The 22,013-nt window shown below is 49.4% G+C and overlaps 6 protein-coding genes across 6 annotated transcripts; 2 read left to right on the top strand and 4 right to left on the bottom strand.

Moving 5' to 3' along the window:
• Positions 1 to 731: 731 nt before the first annotated feature.
• Positions 732 to 1,805, top strand: EPUS_08601 (uncharacterized protein; the record flags this gene model as incomplete). The annotated part of the gene is made up of 1 exon (XM_007805642.1): positions 732 to 1,805. One exon carries the CDS (start codon positions 732 to 734, stop codon positions 1,803 to 1,805), a length of 1,074 nt encoding a protein of 357 aa, XP_007803833.1.
• Positions 1,806 to 5,448: 3,643 nt separating this feature from the next.
• EPUS_08600 (uncharacterized protein) lies at positions 5,449 to 6,935 on the bottom strand (the record flags this gene model as incomplete). Its single annotated transcript, XM_007805641.1, has 2 exons — positions 5,449 to 6,836; positions 6,887 to 6,935. The coding sequence occupies 2 exons, from the start codon at positions 6,933 to 6,935 to the stop codon at positions 5,449 to 5,451; spliced, it is 1,437 nt and encodes a 478-aa protein (XP_007803832.1).
• Positions 6,936 to 8,689: 1,754 nt separating this feature from the next.
• EPUS_08599 (uncharacterized protein) lies at positions 8,690 to 8,977 on the bottom strand (the record flags this gene model as incomplete). The annotated part of the gene is made up of 2 exons (XM_007805640.1): positions 8,690 to 8,704; positions 8,768 to 8,977. The coding sequence occupies 2 exons, from the start codon at positions 8,975 to 8,977 to the stop codon at positions 8,690 to 8,692; spliced, it is 225 nt and encodes a 74-aa protein (XP_007803831.1).
• Positions 8,978 to 10,345: 1,368 nt separating this feature from the next.
• EPUS_08598 (uncharacterized protein) lies at positions 10,346 to 11,160 on the bottom strand (the record flags this gene model as incomplete). The annotated part of the gene is made up of 2 exons (XM_007805639.1): positions 10,346 to 10,548; positions 10,599 to 11,160. The coding sequence occupies 2 exons, from the start codon at positions 11,158 to 11,160 to the stop codon at positions 10,346 to 10,348; spliced, it is 765 nt and encodes a 254-aa protein (XP_007803830.1).
• A 2,685-nt stretch (positions 11,161 to 13,845) lies between these two features.
• On the top strand, positions 13,846 to 14,461 carry EPUS_08597 (uncharacterized protein; the record flags this gene model as incomplete). Its single annotated transcript, XM_007805638.1, has 2 exons — positions 13,846 to 14,301; positions 14,348 to 14,461. 2 exons carry the CDS (start codon positions 13,846 to 13,848, stop codon positions 14,459 to 14,461), a joined length of 570 nt encoding a protein of 189 aa, XP_007803829.1.
• Positions 14,462 to 14,732: 271 nt separating this feature from the next.
• EPUS_08596 (uncharacterized protein) lies at positions 14,733 to 19,289 on the bottom strand (the record flags this gene model as incomplete). Its single annotated transcript, XM_007805637.1, has 5 exons — positions 14,733 to 15,462; positions 15,504 to 16,209; positions 16,270 to 16,642; positions 16,743 to 17,438; positions 17,499 to 19,289. The coding sequence occupies 5 exons, from the start codon at positions 19,287 to 19,289 to the stop codon at positions 14,733 to 14,735; spliced, it is 4,296 nt and encodes a 1,431-aa protein (XP_007803828.1).
• Between the last annotated feature and the right edge of the window lie 2,724 nt (positions 19,290 to 22,013).

Below are 22,013 nucleotides of genomic sequence, written 5' to 3'. Positions count from 1 at the left end.
CAACGGCCCGGAGGTCCTCCACCCCTACGGCAGAGAGTGGCATGTCACACAAAAATGTCTAAGAAACGTCAAACTCGAGAAGACAGGTAGGTAGGGGTGGGTTCAAACGAGATCTTATCGATACCGTCGACCAGATTATTAGTTCACCATCGCTACAATTGTATAGCAGCACATCCCAGAGATCTATGAATTCTAAAATAACACAATCATTATTACAGCAGAAAGAAGAAACATCTCTCGATCCTCCTTTGAGCGAGTACTACTGCAGGCCAAGCCAAGAACACTCGCACAAGCAAGCCGTTGTGCATCCACTTTGAACAAACCCAGACGATCAAGTGACAATGTCTAGAGACGCAACATCATCCTCCTTTGTCGCACGTTGCCTTGCCGGCATACACTTGCATGCCCGCCAGTAAACCATGACCTCATCCACTTGTTCAAAATTCACCGGTACATGGTCATTGCTAACCAGTATCATTTCGCTTGCACATATTAGACCTCGAGTCCTCGCTTCCTCCCCCCGAGGTCGTCGATTTTCCACTTAGAACTTGCAGACTTTTTTCCCAATCGTCAAGAGGTTGAACAGTAAATCCGCTAGGGTCCCTAGTGATTGCGGAGGCGTCCATTCCAGGAAAGCCATGTTTGCATCTTTCGTATTTCTCCTGACATTGCTGTCAGCCCCCACACCATGCTCTGCCAGGCCAGTTCAGATAGTTCAGGGTCCAGAACTCATGACCCGTGAGGCTACATGGAAGCCCTTAGCAGGCACCACTTGGAATTACCAGCTGACAGGCACCATCAATATCGCGTCAACCAACGTTGACGTATGGGACATCGATCTTTTCGAAACAACACCCTCGACCATCGACAGCATCCACGCCCAAGGCAAGCATGTCATCTGCTACTTCTCTGCCGGAAGCTTTGAGGAATGGCGTCCTGACGTGGCCAAATTCCACCCGTCCGACAAGGGTGACGCCGTTGAGGGCTGGTACGGTGAGAACTGGCTGCAGACCAGATCAAGCAATGTCCGAAACATCATGCTAGCACGCTTGGATCTTGCCATGCAGAAGAAATGCGATGGCGTCGAACCTGACAATGTCGATGGATATGATAACGAGAATGGCCTCTATTTGACGGAGGATGATGCGACTGACTATGTCACCTTCCTCGCCGACGCGGCGCATTCTCGAAGTATGGCTATTGGGCTGAAAAATTCGGCGAAGATTGTGACTCGTCTTGTGAGCAAGGTCGAGTACTCAGTGCAGGAGGAATGCGTCCAGTATGGAGATTGTGACGAATTTCGACCATTCATCGAACAGAACAAGCCTGTTTTTCATGTTGAGTATTCGGGTGGAGGCCTCACGAAGAGAGGATCGTGGAAGGATGATCTTCGCGTGGAGAACCACGGTGGAGACTACTCTATGGCTAGTGACGCAAGTGAAAGCACTTTGAGCAAAGACAATACAAGTGGTGCAGTCTTTGCCGAGGACAAAGTGGCTGCTGTCGTCAATGGGATAAGTGATTCGATTGACAATGCTCCCTACTCAGTCGATCCAGATGATCCAGTCCGACAGGCTGCTTCAAGTACGATTGTAGCTCTTCCGCACAGCAGCACAGACAATGCCAGTACAGATACCTCGGCAGGAAACGACAGAACAGATGATGGATCAACTACTCAAGTCATATCCAGCAGGGGAGCCAACTTGGCTGCAATCGCGTCTTCTGCCTGTAGTGCAGGTGTGGCAGGGTTCTCAACGATTGTAAAGGACCTGGACCTGGGGCCTTGGACCCAGCTGTGTTACTAAATATCTCCAAAGAACGTACAGAGGAGAGAGCGACATTTCAAGATCTCAATTGCACTGTTCAGGAAGCCAGACCCACTGAGCTAGCCATCGTTTAGTAAGAGGTGCGGAGTATGTAGTCGTGGTATGCTGTTGCAGTACATTAGAATCGTCTTCATGTGCGTACATCATTCCAACCCGGTATGGTGATCACAGCTCCTTGAAGATGATGATGTACTCAATAAAAGTTCTTTCCAAGCCACCTCTTCCACTACTAGTCTTCGCCACCGCTGTAGGCATGAAAAGTGCACTGGTTTGCCTAGAGCAGCACCCAACTCGGAGCTGAAAGTGAAGCGTAAGGTGACTGGGGCTTACTGATGGAGTTCTGTAGGTGACCTTACTCCAGCTCCGGTAACATAGTTCGGGGCGGCGAAAACACCGCTGGAGATTAGCCAATTCGATGCCGAATTACTTATTTTACTTGCTTCTTCCCGGTTAGGTTCTTCAGAACGCCGTCCAGCTGCGGCGGTATTCCTCTAGCTTTCCCTTGCGCGATAACTCACAAGTGCTCCCTTCTGCAATTAGAGGCGCGTATCTTTGGCTTCGTTGCGACTTTCACTGTCACCCAGCCGCTCCGGATCCCGGTATCCGGGGCGATATGCGCGCCCTTGCAATACAAACAGCTTCCACTTCCTAATCGTGGCCAAGACTGCTTGCCAGATCTTGAAAGAAGGGAGTGTGCACTGCTCGGAAGAAGTAAACAGCCGTCTACCGCCTAGTCTGTGATATATCAGGTTCCCCGCCTCGAAGCAGAACTGGCATCGCAGCAAAGATACGCATAAGAAAGCTGAGTTGGCCATCGGCAGTGGCTATCACTAGAACAAGTGCGACAACCAAGGTCAACGTGGTGAAGAATACCCATATACGAGGGTGATTATCCAATTATCCAACACTCATACCAAAGAAGCTGCATACCGTGCTCGCAGGAATGAAGATGAATGCAAGGATAGTGAGCTTCCGCATGGTCTCGGTCTGTTGAATTACCCTTCGGCTCTCCGCAATCTGCACCTGGCTCAATTAAATCTGATTGTGCATGAAGTGTCTCTGCTGATTGGCTGCAATATGTTCCAGTTGAAGGCTAACAAACTCCTTCGTTTTCCGTAGCTGCTCCTCTACCAGCCTAGACAGGCATTGTACTTGTTCGCACCATAACTCCAGAGATCTTTGGACTGTTCCCGACTCCTGGCAAATTGATTTACGAACCTCTTCGAGCATCGTAGAATTTGACAGCTCTAGACGCTCCCATCTCGTAGCACGTGTACGACAATGGTCCAGGAGACGGAGCTTTTCGTCAGCCTGCAGCTTGTCATTTGCACATTGATCGTAGACTCTCTTTTGTAGTCTTCATCCGTGACTGTACGTAAACGACTCAAAGCTCTTTCTAGGAAATAAATGTGGGCGGGCATGGGTACCGTTTTCAATAGGATGTGGTCCCCAGTGCAGCGCATGTGCCAGTCAGTCAAGGCGTTACAGAGAGCCAGGTTGGCCACATGTCCACACGGAGGCCAAGTGTAGAGCCGGAGTCGGGAGGTGTCTATGGATTACTATCCACCTCGCCATTGCTGACGGACTCATGATGGAGACCTATCGGAGACATAACAACGAAATTGGGAATTGGGTTGAATTGGAGATGGTCAGGGCTTCCAAGGAATTTCCACTGTTCTTTACTACCGCTCAATTCTTGATGGACAGGCTCGAGGTCCAACGCGTCAATGGGCCGATTCCACGTGCTTGGTGTTCGGAAGACGAGCGCTGGAAATTTCAGCAACTTACTAATACAGTCAGCGAAAGGCATCTTACCGGCTGCAACTTCAGTGTTCTCTGCAATGTTGGGAATGACATGATCCGATCTGTTAAGTGTGATCCTTTGGAAAGGTGTCTGGGATTTCGTGGCTTCATCCCCGGGCTTTGGCCACAAAGAAAGATATGGTCCAAAATCGTCGCAGCTGGAGGGCATCATGAAAGAACGGCGGCCCAACTGGCAGACTATGGCACTGTCAAAAGAAGGACTGTTCCACCTAGGAACACTCTGTAGTTGTCGCTCTTCAAAGGCACTGCAGATAATAGGAACTCCTCTCTGGTATAGTGGGCACCTCGTACATGTCTGCAAGGCAGATCACCATATGTGTTTGGTCCTTCTCAAAGTGGGAACGCATATCACGAATTGTGAACGGCGACACGACTGCTCGTGTAGAGATTGGCTGAGGAGAAATTCTCAACCCAGCTGTGGGGAGTGAGACTGCGTTAAAGCTCTCGATCGGGCAGCCTTCAAGGCTTTGGTGCAAATGTTGCAGAAATACAGCCGGATCGATTCCAAGTTTCTGACCGAGTACCTCAATCGCTCTCGCTGAGATATCGTCTAGGACAAAGTATTTCATTGTACCTTCTTCTTGGGCACCATTGCAGGCTAGGGCTTACGAATGCTGCTCAGGCGAATGAGCATTAGCACAACCGCATCATGCCAGTACACAATACTACGATGTTTAGCTGAAATCTCGCCAACCACTTTGTGCTCACCAGCCTTGTAGGAGTATGTATTGGATCCATGCGCGAGTCATTGATCCGTGAGCGCGCAGAAGGTATGTTAAAGACAAGATCAGACACACCAGGTAGCATCTGTTGAATACTTTCAAGATATGAGCAGTATGGAAGATCCCCCACGAAGTAATTACCAAGATCATTCTCTGGGCGTCAATCGAATATGGTAGGCGCGATATCGTTGTGTCGAGGCTAATCATGGCTACTAACTTGAAGTACTGTTCGAATTTGGCGTCCTTATTACAGTCTTGGCGGACTCGGGAGATGCGGTAGAGGGGAGATATTGAATGGATCGCAGCCAGTAGGTACACTGTGGGCAGCTGCTGAGGGTTCGGTAACGAGGCTGCTTTGACCTTTCCAAGTGTGTGAGTCTTGATTTCTTCGGAAGTTCTGTCGAGGGCGGTTACCTACCCGTTCCGCACAATGGCTTTAAGTCCCAAAGTTGCTGGCCCCCGAGCTGGGCCGGAACCGACTTACACTCAGCGCATTGCTTTAATGTTGCCATAGCACCGTTAATCAACAGAACGAAAATGCAAAATCTGCTTCCCATGTCGTTGCCAAAACATCACCAATTTGCGAAATTGCCATTCAGAAAGATATGTTGCACAATCGAAGCAACTTCCACTCTAGCGTTCCTGCAGGTGCCCAGCACTCAACTACCTCGAGACAGGACGCCAACAGTAGAACATTCTATCCAATCAGCTACCGCCCTCAACTGTGATGTGGATGCACCAGACACACTCACCCAAGCTAGTAAATGCCTTGTTCAGCTTTCGAACACAATGCAGTCTCAGCCTGTAAGCAAACAAATGCATGGAAATATCTTCCAAAGCAGACAACAGGGCGGACAAAGTGAATTGAGAATTCACAGTTGAGGAAAACGACACCAGCCGACCGATAAATTAGACACCGACTACTGTATGTAACCATAACGTCAAAGATGTGCAAGACCAAACCCCAACAGCGTAGTGAATGCATGCTCTAAACCGTGGCGCTGGCAACACACACTAGGTGACCTCAGAGGTAATTCGGTCAAAGGACAAGCGACCACGCAAACGACAGGCCCTGGTCAGATCAAGCACTTCTCCATCAACTCTTTGTAATGTCCGCTTGTTTCTCCTTTGACACGATCCACCAAAGCCATATGGTACTTATGCCGGTAAGCACCTTTTACTTGCTCGAGATGCTGGCGATTCCAATGTGCGCGGACTACTCTTTGGATTAGCAATTCGTCTTTTGTTCCCATGCCCTTCATTGCTGCTTCGAGCTGCATTGCGTCGCTCATCGCCCTATCTGTAGCCTTGGCCAACTGAAGCAAAAGGGTCTCCTCCATGTGGCCGGAAAGTTTGCTACGAATAGCAGCGTCAAGAGGTCTCTGATAACGTTGTTGGTACTGCTGAGCGATGGCCCGGATTTGTCCGTCGCTTCGGTTAGTTAATATTTCACAGACCTGCAGTTTCGCGGTACCGACTTTGCCTTCGGTAGCTTCAAAAAGGCTATTCAAATCGTGCTCAAGCTGCTGAGAATTCACCGGTGACGATTCTTCATTCCGTCTGGCTTCCATAATCATCCTGAAGTGCTGTTTGGTGTCAAGTGAGAGGTCGTCTGCGACTTCAGCTACCATATCTTTGCGGAAGGTTTGTCGATAGGCTGCTTTGATAGCGCGCATGTCTGCGTTGCTTCGGCCTACCAGAACATCACTGAGCATGTCCTCATTCGTTCCGATCCCTTTGATCGCCTTTCTAACGCAATAAACGTCATGCAATAGTGGACCGCGCACAATTGCCAGCAAAGCTTCCCTGTAATCACCAGAAGTTTCCGAGGTGATGTCTTTCTCGAGATCGCGCTTGATGCGGGTTGTATATGCCTGCCGCAACCCTGCGATCTGGATGGGATCTAACTTGGCCAAGGTATTTATCAAGGTTTTATCGTCGGTACCGAAACCCTTCATGGCAGCGCGGATCGTGTTTGCGGCTAATGTCATATCCACGGGCACAACGTGATGCGGGTCATAGCCAGGTGACGGTAAGGCAGGCGCTCCAACCATAGGTTGTGGAGGATACTGTGGGGTTGGAGGCATACCATATCCACCTTGCTGAACAGGAGGAAATTGTCCTCCCTGGGCGTAGGCTTGGGGTGGTGGTGGGAAGCTACCGGAGTAGGGAGGCGTAGGTGGAGGAGCTTGTCCATATGGACCAGGCGGTGGTGCTTGACCATACCCTGTTTGTGGAAAGGGCTGCCCCCACTGGCCTTGTGGCGGTGGTCCACCATACCCTCCCTGTGGTGGTGGATATCCGCCACCTGGTGGTGCATTGGAACCTAGTTGGGGTGGTGGGTAGCCTTGAGGTGGATAGGCCGTGGGCGGTGGATAGCTTGCTTGAGGAGGGGCTTGGTTGTACTGATGAGCAGCTTGATTGTATTGACCGGTTGGGGGACCATAACCTGGCTGAGGAGAGTCTGAAGGTACATTAGCATCGTCACAGCTGCTTGGAGCGAATGAGTCTCACGACTTGGCGGTGGCCCGCCTTGCTGTGCTGGATAGCTGCCATACGACATATCTGGACAATATATGCAATGACGTTATACCAAAATCAGGAACAAAAGGTGCAAAACTGGGAGGAAAGAAGTATACGGTTGGTAAGAATGGGAGATGGTTGCCATTGCGACGAGTCCATCTTCTCCGAATCCTCTGCTAACTCACATGGCGGGGCAAATCTCCCAAGGCGGCTTGTCTCTGGGCAGCCAGATTCGATTTCTGCAGATTCGGCAAGTCGGCGTTTCGGCACGCCGAGCGGCCTAAATGTGACCGCACCATAGTAATTTGTGTGTAGTGTTCCTGATGATTTTCTATCACTGTCATTTGTGTGATTTGATACCACTGTTGCTTCCCAGATAGATATTGATATAGAGATCTTGATGTTGAGTTTCTGCAATGGCTCTACCCTGTTGCAAACGAATGCACAGTCATAATGGGCTAAAGGGCGTACTTTGGACTACAAGAGGGGATACGGATAAACAGAAACAGTTAAAAAGAGGCAAATATGCCCAAGCATAAATACAACATCATAATAATGGATCAAGAGTCCTAATTAGGTTATGAGTTCTATAGCGACTTTATTTAAACTGTACTTTGAAAGATATTTCATACAGGGGGATTGAGTGATAAACTCCCCACCCAATTTTGGTGGGGCATACATTGCCAAGCCCCGAAACGCCGACTTGCCGAATCTGCAGAAATCGAATCTGGCTGTCGAATCTGGCTGCCCAGAGACAAGCCGCTCCAAGGCATATCGTACTAGTTACTACGTTAGTAGTGATGCAGTCGTACGGAGTAACGGCCTGAGTCGGTTCAAGCCACTCTACTACAGTACGTAGGGAGTAGTACTCCGTAATCACCCCAAAACTGTATTTTAGGCTACAGGGTAGACTGCATTAGGCGGTCGTTCGTTGGTTGTGATTAGTGCATAAAAGGTATGTGGAAGCGTGCATGCTTCAGCAATGCTGCCCTACCACCAATACTAATCCGTTAAATCGTGGACTGCGGGCCGAGGCATGATTGCCAATTTGATGCACATAGTGGTTATCCCTGAGCTTAGCAGGCGTCAAATACACATAAATAATTTCATCGATTAGGCACATGTTTTAAGAGTCGGCCATGGTAGCATTGAAGATGTTCTCATTGTAGTTAGAATACATTGCCCCCCTAGACATCCGAGCCGAAGGCCGCAGCGACATTTTCCTCTCCAACATGCACGCCCGCCTAGCTCAGCTCGTGCTTGCTTGAGCAGCAACTATTCCACTTGTGCTTCAAAGTGATTACATAGGATGCTCAAGGTTGATCAATCTTGAGTTTGATGGTTCCGCCATTGCAGAGGATCAAATTGGAGATTTCACCTTGAGAGTCTTGCTTGCGGCTGCAAGAATCCAGTTGAAATTCAAGACGTCACGAATGTTGCATCAACACATTTGGCAGCCGCCGCCTTTATCATACAATCGAATTCGTGGACCAGTAAGTGTGCGAATGGGTTAGGAGGAGCAACCTTGCTACAATTGTCTGACATGGTTAATCAGGGGCGACCGCTTGGAAAGCTGAAAAGGTATGACTTGCGTGAACAGGCGGTAGATGTCCGGAATCGAATCGAATCGCGGAATTCTGCCGATGAAGAAGCTCCTGTCACCATAGAAATATTGGTTCTCCCGTCTGTTGAAGTGGAACGATATTTGTGGGAGCCTATAAGACTAGCGGGATTCCCCAGCAAGACAACGCTGAACTGGCGAAGGTGACTTTGACGACGATTTGCGTCGTTGTCTCAGGTGGAGATCGACTACTAGCAGGACTTTAGACATGTTGACAGTGACGAAGCATGTGGCAGGAGACTGGGCTTTACCTTGTTGGGCTTTTCAGCAGCCTGAGCACCCGCTTGGGAAGTGCTTGACGCAGATGCTTCGGCTTCCATGATTGCTCGCAAGATCAGCTTGCCCTCCTCGCGATCTTCGTCGTTGTAAATGCGAAGCCCGTAGGAAATCAAGAAATGGAACTCGTTTCCCCAGTTATCTTTCAGCCACTTCTTTTCTTCCGCTGTGTACCCAGGAGCCATAGCACACCACAAGTAGGTAGACAATTGAGGACCACCAAAAGAATCGAGAATGAGGTAATGGCAGACAGATTACAGCAAAGGCAGAGAAGATGAAACGGGTGTTATGGGTATTCGAGGTCGGGTTAGAAGATTGCTTGTTTGTTCTTGTTAAGCGAGCATTATGTTTGAGGGGGAAAGGCGCTTCTCATAGTAGAATTAAAGTTTAATAGGCTGGACTGAGACCCAGCAAGATCGGTGCCAGTATGAATGGCTTTCTCACTTTCGCGGCAGTTGGTGTACAGTAACGTTAGTATTATCATGGGCTTCCGTCGTGACGGAGCTATTTATCTATCATTCAGGGTGGATTATCAGCACAGTGATTTAGCTGCGCTCGTTCTTAAACCGAATATGGATGGCTCTTGATCTACAAAGATGTTTGAGAGATGCAAGATCTTCTTGATGAACCACTGTAGCTCGAATCATATGAGCTGTGTCCGAACATCGACCCCATATCCGCACAGGTCCTAGGTAAATACCAGTCGATAGATCCACTCTACCTTATCAGGCTCAATAGGGTCCCCTAGCGAAGCTCTTCAAAATTTCCTCAAAACCAAGCTGGATTTCGGCAAACGCATTTGAATACTCTGCTGGCCTTGTCATCAGGTTGGGGGAAACCGAAGTGAAATAACTTCATGAGATCTCCAGGAAGACAATCAACAACGGCTAAGATAGTCAACTGCGTATCAGAGAATTGTCGATGTGAAGCTGAAGTAGATGGTGCTATGAAAGGAGGGTCAAATGGCACCAATTCCTCCCGAAACAAGGTAGGAAGGAAAAGACCACAGGGCCGGATAGATAACCTAAATGCGTCTTCAGGAGCCAAAGTAGGGACTTGTTCCTATAATCTGCGTGCAGCAATCGCAGAAATGTACTGTCGGCGCTCTTCACTGCCTACGCCTTCAATATTAGAGGCGAAGAGGAAATATGCAGGCGTTAGTGACTGAGAACAAAGAATAGAGCGGATCGGAGAGATGTGGATGTTCTTCGAAGCTTCAAAGTTGTATCGAACCATCGCAAGAAAGGGATTCCAATTAGATTCGCATACTAGATTATAGATCAAGTAGCGATAGTGGCCTAATGAACTGGTCGATTACCAGGCCAGCGGGCACGCCCTCGTACGAATGTTTCAAGTTGCCGGATTCATGCGAGTCGCGATCCCATCGGCTTTTATCTCTTTGGGGTTTTCAATGGTGGCACGGGTGTGACGAATTTGACCAGGAATAGTGGATGCTGTACCCATGGATGGTTCAGGACAGCTCCCACAAAGTCGCCCGATAGTCCTTAAGCTTCTACTGCTTAGAAGATACGTAAGAGGTTGAACGGCGTTTATTATTTCCCTTTTTCCCGGTCGGTCATCTGTCCGGCGCGTTCAAAGGTTCCGGAAACTTCTTTCCATGCTTCCCACAGTACCCAGGCTGGTATGAACACCCAGAGGACGTTGAAGAAAACCAAGTATAGCCACAGGTACACCGGGTCATCGCCTGCTAACTGGGTATTTCCGGACAGCCATTCCGGGCAGAATGTCATGAATCCTGGACGCTTGTCAGCCTTAAAACAAAAGACCATGCGGGCGTGCTCTCACCTCCATAGAGCTCAGCAGTAGCAAGAGTGGTCGCAAGGAACCACATTTTCGCCTGAAGCTTCGCTCTTTCTCTCCCAGCAGGCTTCGGTACGATCTGTGAAATCAGAAAGGCAATATAAGTTGCGCATGGACCAGCCAATCCGACGGTCAATATTTCAAGACTGATGACAGTAAGATCCGCACCTCCCCATCGATGATCAGCCTTCGCATATTCTTGCCAGAGCCTTGCCATTGGCGCAGACGAGTAAAGTGCTCCATACCGCCGGCTCTTTTGTCCAAGAAAATAGATACCCTCAGGATTTAATGAAGCAGGATGAGGGTAGTCGGTCGTTGCAGGAGGTAAATCGACGTACGAGAAGAAACAATGGTAGAGATAAGAACCTTCGACAATAAAGTGCGTAAGGAAATCGTAAGCGTGCCAGATAAAGAGGTACTTGTATTTGGTAGGGACGTTCTTCGGTAGAACTATGGAGGCCAATAATTGAGCTGCTGGCATAAGCGAGAAGGCGACTGCAAGGGAGAAAACTGTGCCAGGGTCAAGAGTGAAGGATGACGGCGGCATCACTGATGATATTCCAGGGGAAGTCAACACGGCCCGCCCTGTAACAACAGTAATACAGTCCAGAGGCCAGATCACTTCTCGAGTCTCGTCTCACTGAGAGATTGCGATGGGACTGTACACACTCCAGATCGATTGTTATCGCCAAGAGAAGTACAGCGGTTTGCCCTCGCGAAACTGATTCGTTCCCACTCTAGAGGGGGCAGTGCAAACTCCACTCTTCAGGCTCAGGATCTAGTCAGGAACACATCTGCAAGTGGCCGCTGTTGCATTAGTTCTCCCCAGATGGATCCTTTTCCGTGATCCTAAACAGCTGGCAGATTGATGCTTGACAAATGATGTAATATTATATGGATGAAGCAGAGTGAGAGAAGACATGGAAATATTACTATGCTATGGCGCTTCGAGTCGTTTCGTGCGAGTTGCTAACAACAAAGACTATTGCTTACAAAGTCAAGATCATACTGAATTTCAGAAACCTTGGAAAGAAATTCGTGAGATCGTTACACCATCCACAGCTTGAGACCGTCATTTCGAATCTCTTTCAGCGATCTTGGCTATCATTGTCCTTCCACATCCCCTTGACCGTCTCCCTGACACTGATGCCACCAAATAGCCAATCATTACTGTGTCTTCCATAATGTGAAGTAGTGCCTGACGTCTTCCTCGTCCTCTTGAGTGTTGATGGCCGCGAAGGGCTTGTCGGATGGTTCGGTGAGGTGGGAGACACCGTAGGCTCAGACCCTGTTCGGACGGGGTGGTTTGGAGGAGGGGAGGATGACCCAGTAGATTTAGTATTAATGGCTGTCGGTGGTGGCATTCGAGGAGACTTCGATCTGGAGCGAAATATGCTGTCTGTGGTTGAGGCACGAGTGATTGATCGTGCTTGAAAGGGAAGAGGGAGGGAGAAGGATTTGGGGGATCGAGCCTCAGGAGAGGCAGTGATCGGTGAGGTTGGCGAAAAGGCGGAGGGTGACATTGGGGGACTGACACTGCTCGACGTGGTTCCATGTGGAGCTCTATCCGACGATGAAGTGGGTGACGGAATTGGGTTTGGCTTGGAGCGCTTTTCTGCTGCTTTGACAGAATCCATGGCCTAGATTGATTTCGTGCTTGAATTTCGTCTTTCCTGTCTGTTTGAGCGGGCTCGAAGATAGATTTCGAGGTTCGTCTCCGAAGGGTTTTAGGACGAAGCGACCAACTTAAACCTGTCTGTCCCTTCAAGTTTCTGATGCCAAGTTGCTTACCCCTCCTCTCAAGCCAGCCGAGGGGATGGGCGGCTCTTCCAAGTGGCCCGGTCCAGTTTCGCAAGAGCTTCCTCGTGGAAAGCGATTGGTTTTTGGCCAGCCACAACAGAGGTTATTGTTGACAGCCTGCAGAAACCCCTGCCAGAAAGACTCGGTGAGGATCCAGCCTGGGCCTTGTGTGTAAGGCTCATACATGGGTTTAACCCAGGCTTAAAGAGCACAGCAGCCCAGTGGAAGGCCCATCGTCATCGGAAATTCACCGCCTCGCTGCTTTCAATCCTTGTTCATTCACCCACTCCCTGGAGACTTCTGTGCATGAAAGAGTAATTAGTTGGGATATACATTCTGGGCGTGGAGATCTCGACCCTCTTACAAAGCACAATCAATGCAAACTCCCTCCAATCGCAACATATGCATCATAAGTCGACCAAAACGGCACCGTGAGCCCCATTCTGCTATGCCGTACCCTAGGAGGAAAACTTTCAATCCAATCATGTGAACTGGACTTCAGGATCCCCTCAGTGACAGATCCGATTAAACATGCCTTTTAAACGATAACCTGAACCATTACTGGCCAAGGTCAAAACATTTCCGTTCCGACGTACGGCTAGTCCACCATGTAGAACGATGACGGTGATCTCATAGAAGCACAATGTATCAAAGCTCCCGCCTGGCGGAACCGGAAAATCTTCATGGAAATATACTTATCTTTTGCTATTTAGCATCTGGACGGAGGCGCACGGAGATGATGTCTTCGTGGCCTTGGGCACTTTGCGTTCAATGGTGAATCTTGTCCGACCTCGTTGGTCTGCATTGGTTCTAAGTTAGGTCAGTTGAGTCCTATGGTCGCTGATGGCCTCGTTCAGTGCCCCTTCACTCTATCACTTCCAACATTGCTCAGAAGCATGCGCCGCATTCTACGATTGTATGATTGACCATTTGATAGATGCAATTCATTTTGTATATACAATCAATTGCTATGTGTCCACTGCGAATCTTTGCTTACTTGCCGGATACTATTTACAAGTATTTCCAATAATGTCGATTTGCCTTCTCATTCTGGCAGTACACTTGTCTGAAGACATTTCCACCCTGCACGAATGGCGTTGCATGGCACATGCTTGATGAGACATCCGTTCCAAGGTACACCAACCCTGGTCGGCATTGGCCCAATGACCAACTGTCCTCCATGGTAGGTTTTCGAGTCGTCTCATTCCCTCGTGAATACACATTGTGCGCAGCTCTTTGACGATGTGGTACATAAAGGATCGACTTTTCATCCCGGCCCTTGCATTCTTTTGGAATACATCATGGCAACCGTGCTCGCTATCCTCGTCTGTACAACATTTGCAATCTTCCTGCCGCCTCTTTGGCGTGAGCACACACACTATCCGTTAGAAAAGGTACCACTTCCAACACGCTAGCATTTTTCTTGTACCACATGGCAAGAAACCCCGACAAGCTTACGAAATTGGAGAAAGAGCTTGACAATGCTCTGGCAGCGGGTATCATGTCCATCTCTCCTCGATTTGACGAGATTGATCCTCTGAGATACCTCGATGCCTCGATCAAAGAGGCCATGCGAATCCATACGATCTTGAATTTGCCTCTCGAGAAGGTTGCTCCGCAAGGCGGAATAGAAGTAGCTGGCACCTTTGTCCCCGAAGGCACAAGCATCACTCCCAGCACCTTCCTCATCCACGAAAGTGTAGCTGTGTATGGGGAGGACGCCACATCGTTCAGCCCAGACAGATGGCTAGACGCCAGTGACGCTCAAAAGCAAGCTATGGAAAGATCTCTCTTGGGTTTCTCGGCTGGAAGGCGTGTGTGTCTGGGTAGATACATTGCATTGTTGGAGATGAAGAAGACAATTCCAACGGTGTTACTACATTTCCGGGTAAGTCTTCAAAATATACGCAGCTTAGATTGCTGAAGTATGGCAGATGAGTCTCGTCGAGCCAGATAGGGAGATCAGCTATGGCCATAATTTAATTGTCATTCCGGATGGGATAGTTGTGAAGATTGAGCGTCGTGTTGGGCGCACCCTTGGTTCTTAGACCTTCCGGAGGAGTTGAGATGGTATTGCAACGATGTGGGCGACTTCGAGCTCGAACCGGTACAGCCATATGACCCATTCGACACATGGAGTGGGTGTTCCAACAACATCGCTACCTATCGTGACTTCCCAAACAATATCTATGCCGTCGCTTCTTTCGAGCCTCCTCTCGCTCACTTTTGGTAGATGAGAATAAATGCATCTACCAAGCGCTCTGAGTGCTGGTAAGTCATGCGCTGCTCCATCGGTGTGGCGACCGCCCGAACATTCTTTTAGCGCTTTTCTAACCTCATGCAACCGCTTGAGAGCTTTTCTGTGGCAGTCTCAGCGGCAGCTCGAGCAGCCTTGGAGGGCTTGCTGCCCGGCCTGCGAGTGTTACGAGTCTCCTGTTTGTCTGTGGAGGGAACAACGTTCGGAGCAGCCTGGCGTTCTTTGGCGCGATCTCGCACCAAAGGAGGGAAGTGTTGAAACTGCTTGCCTTGATCAGGTCCAGGGTAAGTGATTGTAGGCCCAGTTGGTCTTCCATAGGCGCCGTGCCTCTTGGTCCTGTTTTGCCTCGCAAGCTGACTCTGACGAAAGCTAGCCATCCAGGAGTACTGTCTATCCATGGCTGTTTCGGCCATGAAATCTCGATATCCAGCACCCTGCTTGATCTGATCCTGAACATAGTTACTTTCATCCTCAGTGAGATCGGTGATCATGATGCCACGATCGATGGCATCGTGGATGCAAGACACCAGACCTGTCCCTTTCTCAGAGTTGGCCAGAGCTCTCTCCAAAGACTGAGCTGCGCCGACAATCGCACAGCCATATTTCGCCCTTGTCAAGGCCGTACACAGTCGATTCTCACTGGTGAGATGAGAGGTAGCTTCTTGGTACATCGGCTCCCCATCGACGAAAAGGGCACCCTTTTGGGTGGCCGTCAAGTCGAGGATAACGAAGTCGTTATCTTCGCCCTGATACTGGTCAATTGTGACCAGGATGATACCGTCTAGGCCAACGCTAGAAGGTAATAGCGGAGAGGTTCAAGCTGTCCTCGGTACCAGACAGCGACGGTGTTTGCCCTCTGTTGCATGCCATTCTTGACAAAAGAAAGACACAGACAAGCTATAACCTCGGCGTTGGCGAAATTCTGCAGCGAGGTTCCACCTTCCATAACCTGCGAAATTCCACGTGGCACATTGATGCAGTAGTATTGACTCTTCACCACGACTGAGTATTGCTCCTGGAATGTCTTGGTCCAGATGTCGAGCTGCGGGACCCATTCGTAGACACACGGGGCACTTTCCAGCAGGTTCTCGTACCACTCGCGGTTTGGGAATTGCAGGATATCTGGGTGGTTTCGATAGTCGACCTTCAGCCAGGTGTATCCGTGCTTCTTCTGGATCAACCAGTCTAAGATGAACATCTTGCCCACCTTGTTAAACTCGCTGACGTGGGAAGCCGCGTCAAACGGTTTCAGCTGTCGAATGTCACCCAAGAAGATGTGCGCCTTTACGTAACGAAAGATGAGTGCACATTTAACAGTGGACAACTTGGCTCGAGAAGCTTCTTCATGGAAAACCACGGAGGGTTTAAAGTACCAATTCATCAGCTCATGAGCGGAGCTGACATAAGTACATCCCACCACCGTGCAGTCGTCGAGAATGACACCGGTGGGATTATCAGTGGCCTTTCGGAAATCCAACGCCAGCGTTTTCGGATCTCCAGCTTCTGCCAGAAGTGCGCCTCGACTATGCTCGTATTTTTCTAGGAACTTCACTTCTTCCTTAGAGGCTTGATCTTGATCTCGGGCTCACTCCAGCCTACGGATAGCATACGGAAGCGAGTGCCGCACCGGAAACTCGTTGGCCCTGCTGGGTTTCTCGGCCATCCGGTCATAGTCGGCCTTCAGTCTCTCCCAGTCGAGGAGTATCTGTTGCATCTTTGCTGCTGCTGCGTCATGGTCAATGGAAGGATCATTGGCCATGGCTTCCGCTAAGCCAGCCTCAGCTTGAGCGATTCCAACGGCATCGTCGAGCTCATGCCAGTAGTTGGGGTCTCGCGCTGTGCCGGTTACGTGCATGGCCGACTCGTCTTCTGCCTGTGCTCGAACCAAGGCATCTTTTTCAGAAGCTGGCGGCACGAAACGCAGATACTTCTGACATGCAACGGACTCTGCCGTCTCATGGTCATCCTCGCTCTTAAGAAGGTTGAAGATCAACTATTGAGCGACCTCCATTTTCTTGTGGAAGTTGTTGATGGCTGCATTATCTTCAACAACCACTAGGACTTTGGCCCACAACGCCCATGATCACAGCTGCCAATGCAAATGTGGTGGTCTTCTTACAACCAGCTCCACCCAGTACGATCTTAGATCGATTGTAGATATGCTGGAAGCCCTCAGTAAGCAAGGCTAGCTGCCCCTCGTCCAGTTGAGGTGCGAGCAACTTGACAATCTTATGCCAAGCTTCAACGCACTTCTCCTCCACACCCTCCTGGGCAAAATGGCCATGGTGAAGAGGGTCGCTCACCTCCTGTCTGACCTCTTTGTCATATGCAAGGGTCATCTGAAGGGCTTCGAGGTCGTCTCTTGACAGCTCAGCAAACTCTCGAACCGACGCGAGGACACGCTGTGCAGACTCTTTGCTCACAATTTGGGTCATGCGGATCTGCTGGTAATGCTGGATCTCAGTGCAGTCATCGGCTGATTCGACCCATTGAGCTCTCCGTGGCTTGTTGCAAGCCAACACAAAGGAAGCGCCGGTAGCCATAAGCTCTCGATGGGTCAAATTCCTAACATATCCTGTCCATCTACTCTTCTTTGGCTGATGGACCTGATGGCCCCAGTGCTCTTCAGCAAATTCGATGTGCCATGGCGACTGATCTGCTGGAACACGCAGTCTGTTATCCTTGGGAAGCCATACGAAAACGTAGAAAGTCTTCATACGAGTATCCTGTGCTTCCGAAACCTTGGTTCTTACGCCCTCCGCTGGGCGCTACGTTTTGACAACAGCTGCCTCGAGGTATTGTGAGCTCAGAAGCTGATGCTGGCCAACCTCCCACTGCCATGAACGGACAACGTTGACCATGAGTGGGATGCAATATGCCTTCACGCTGTGGTAGTACATATCCAAATCATGAGTGTAGAAGCCGTGGGGCTCTGGCCAATAGGTTATGACACCAGTCTCCTGCTTTTGGGCGTTCTGCCGCTTGGTGACGTCCTTTGAATAAACGACATACATCCTGTTCTTGAAGGTGCTGATGTCCCTCATGTCCAAGGTGATGTTCAATTCATGCTCATCGTCAAGGTAAGGGTGGTCAGGTGGCCACCTACCATCATACATGAGCTTAAACCAACTAAACTCATTGTGCATGAAGCCGTAGGCGTCTCTTGAGGTCTGATTGGGATTCACCCCGTTGTAATCTGGTACTAAGAACAGGATGGTCAACCCTGCATCTTCCTTACCGAAAAGATCCCCGAGAAGCCTAAGGGTTGGCGGATCGCGAACACCTAGCTGGAGAGCAGCTACGTTGATGTTAGTCTCGATCTGACCGTGTCGTCCATTGAAGCTTAGAGCCACAAGTCGGGCCTTATCTTCATCGCTCAGACGCTCGACCTGCGATCGCGGCGAGTGCTGCCAGAGTCCCTTGTCAATGAGAACATCTCTGTCATCCATGAAAGGCGTAAGCATCATGCTCTCGATCATCCATCGTGTTATCTCAGTGCGAGTTTCATTATCTTGGTCGCCATAGTCCACCTGCACCTGCACATCGGTCACGCAACCAGGCTGCCACTTGAACTTGACTTCGTAGTAGCTGTCCCTCGCTGCAGTGTCCAACGGTTTGGATAAGACTTTGCTTCGACGGATAGTCAGCTGAATTGACGGACGACCATAACGCCCAAAGTCGATGCGCAATCGGTAACTGAAATTAGCGTGCTGGGCTTTCACTCCACCAAACTCCTTGTGATCTCCCCAACGCTGGAAGAGACATGGCACTGATATCGCCTTTGGGCAATCTCTATACGCAGGCACCCCCTCCTCGAGGACTGCTAGCGTAGATTCGTCGACCGGCTCCTCTCTCGCCTCCCTCTTCAACTTCAGACCGATAGCTGCAGCGGCAGACGTACCTTTTTCCAATCGCTTGATGGCGTCGGTCTTGCTCCGACCCACCGCAATCGCCATGGCGTCTTCCTCAGGCATCGGCTGGAACTCCTGGCGCATCCGCTTGGCATCGTGAGCATCATCGTGGCCTTCCTCACCTTCCTGCAGGCTAAAACTGCTGCTCATGTCGGCCCATTCATGCTTACTAGTAATGTCCGCAACTTTCTCCTTTCCCTTGCGGGAGGGTTCAGCAGGTTGGATATCTTCACCCTCCTCCATTTCAACGTCTTCCTCAATGATATCCTGAGGTTCGAGACCACTAGTCTGGACTTCATCAAGTACTTCGTTGTCATCATCGTGCCCGAGGTCCAAGATGTCGAAGCCCTTATTAATGTCTAAGGGGTCACCTAAAGGAGCCCCCTTATCTTCTTGCTCGAATTGTGTATCTGCCGGAGCAGAGGGTCCGGCTGTATCTGGACGAACCAAATAGTCAACCTCTTCTTCATTGTGTATTGTATCTGCCGGAGCAGAGATGCCAGTTGGAGTCGGACGGACCGAGCTGCCAACTTCTTCTTCGTTATGTGTTGTTTCTGCCGGAGCAGACTCTAGAGTGGTCTCTGGACGGACCAGAGGGTCACTCCGAGAAGAGAAGGTAGCCGCATCACCTCCATCTTTTGCGCTCGAAGGACTGGACGGACCAGACCGTTCAGGCAACACCCCTTGAGGGGGAGAAGCCTCAGACATAAAAAAATCAGAATACTAAGGTAGGAGTTAGCAAGGTTTCCAAATGCTGATGGATTTGCAGTTTCGGGTGGATTATGAAAACAAGTAAGTCAAAGGTGATGAGACGCGATTTCAACCAGCATTTCGTACAGGTTCACTAGCAATAGTCCTCAAGTCGATCGCACATGCAAGGCAAAATTTGCGCGTAACAACAAGTGCCGGTGAACGAAAAGTGAGAAATAAGCGTCACCACCACTGAGGAAAAAGTTGTCGGGAAAGTATTCAAAAGTACCGGGAATCTCTCAGACCAACAGGGAATACCATCTACTTACAAGAAACAGTTGTTGTATCAGGCAGAAAAGCTAAAAAGGGCGAAGTTGTGATATGGTGATTGAGAGCGAAATTAAGTTACAGAGGCGCGCGGATTTCGGTTTGACTGTGGTACTTGGGTGCCGAGACTTTCCGCTGCCAGGCGGTGTTTTGTCAACCCACAGGTACTAGGTCCTATGCCTGGAAACACCGGCATCTTGCGAGAACTACTACATGGCAGAGCTCTGGGCTTCTGGGACTCCATGTATTGTTATTTCCTTCATCCGCAGGAGCCATCTATTTTGTCTACGTTTTTCACGCAAAGGAAAAACAAACTGTCAAGGCGAGGATATACAGTGGGGAAATTCAAACCAGTGGTAAGCACAGGCAATCAAAGCGAATATGCAACGGTTATTATTGGTCGTTGTGTAAAAGGTCCATACATGATTCTGGAAAGGCACATGATGGAACCAACTCCGACACCCAGGTTTTTGGATGGAAGTGAGCTAGGTTTGTATACCGAAGCTGGTTTTGTTACGGAAAGAAGTTTTCTAAATCATATCCTAGCAGCAAAGGTGACAGAATGAGACCACATGGAAGCAAACTCCGTTGAATAGCGCTAATTTTGGAAAGTCCCGAGCGGGGCGGAAGGAAAAAACCGAGTTTGATTGCGGGTACGGAGTACTATCCTCCATCTGATTTTGCCAAGAAAGGGCGAGCCGAGCTAATCCCTCCGGAGGCCAAATTTTTCTCTGCAATCATCCTTTTGAGGATCAGCACAACTCCTAAGGGCCGTTTACGACTGAATCTCAAATATGCATGCTTGAAGTTCACCAGGTATCACAGTTTCTGCCTCAGCTCGCGGAGGAAATCCAAGGCTCCTCAGACATGCTCCAACGGTACCAGAATCCTCTCGTCGAGCATGAACTAGAATGTTCTATTCGTATATTAGACGGTCTGCTGTGAAAGGCGACAGAAGGGACGATGGGGGTGGGTGCTGGGACTGATCAGAGCCATTGTGGATGGATGAAAGGCTCTTATCGCACAGTCAGGCGTGGACCACCATGGAAGAGCATAGAGGATGGAGAAATACTACTATCAGGAGACTAAGAGATAGCTGGTAATGCAAAAGTCTGAAGGTTCAAAAAGCGTACAGAGATGGATACATTTTACCGTGACCACTAAGAGAGAGATGTTGTTTCCCTACGGGCCCTGGTTTGAATCTCGTTGTGTGTTCCTCGACGCCTAACTGATTTGCTACCTCCTTGATGCAGCACGGATGCCAGACGTTGTACCCAACAAACAATTCGAATAATATCACTGTGACCCGGATTGACATCACGCCATAGAAAAGGGTCAGCAGGTAGCGCGCGTAACTTCGTAGGATAGCAGGCCGTGATAACTTTATACCTGGCGTAAAATCAAGGATCTTTCAAATATATGATCGTTTGTGTAGTCCAGACTGTTGCAAGACCGGATATGGTTGTTTGTACATGGGAGTTGAGCGGAAAGCGGACTTGATAGCGTGACGTGCAGCTACAGTTGGGGTCCAAGTGGCTATACACGAATGAAACATCATGCCGAGGCGCTGTTGAGGATATTTCAGCGCAGTGATAGTACTACTGATCGATGTATCGCAGTCAACTCGACACACTAGAACGAACAGAAAGGTCAGCCTTAGACCACTAAACATCATTGGCTAAGGGGTAAGATGATTGTCGTTGCTCGATACACTTAGCATCTCTCGGATCGAAGCCTGTGAACCAACGCGATGCTTAGGAGTTCCCCAGTCAGTATGACTTATCACATCAAGACTCTCGAACAAAAGCATTGCTATCAAGGCTATAGTAGACCCCCGACTGAGAGGATAGCAGAGGAGGGTTGATGTTCGGAAGAACATGGTTGAAACCAAATGAGAGGACAATAAATGCCGAGGAGAGTGCGCAACGGAAGTCTTATAGCCCTACAAACGTAACATGAAACCTTGGTGGCTGAAGTGCTTGATAGGTTCGCAGGCGAATGCAGAGTTCGAAGTCTGTTTAATAAAGTATGTTGCTATCTATGTGTGCAAACCAATTGCTTCAGAAATTCGGCCCGAAGCCCCCATGTGATTCGCTCGTCCCTAGCCCAGCCACAATGTCTCCAACAGAATTTTCCGGCACGATTCCAACCTCATAATCTTCGTAAACAGCACCAGTATTAGTGAATCGGTAGGATTTGCTGTCGATCTTTGTATATATTAGTCCGTTGCAATCGCAGAATTGATACAAATGATGGGTACTTACTGCTTTCGATGTGGTTGGTAGCGTTCTCAGATGCTTCACGGGATCGATGACTTGTGATAACGATGCGTCGAGTGATGTTAGAAATGACTGGACCTGCTCGAGGGCTTTCAGTCAGCTAGAAGAACACGGGCTTGCAGCGGTCATTAATAGA

This window comes from Endocarpon pusillum (assembly GCF_000464535.1).
Source record: "Endocarpon pusillum Z07020 unplaced genomic scaffold scaffold4398, whole genome shotgun sequence".
NCBI classification, from domain to species: domain Eukaryota; kingdom Fungi; phylum Ascomycota; class Eurotiomycetes; order Verrucariales; family Verrucariaceae; genus Endocarpon; species Endocarpon pusillum.
The sequence above is the reverse complement of the archived record's forward strand: the minus strand, read 5'-3'. Positions and strand labels throughout refer to the sequence as shown.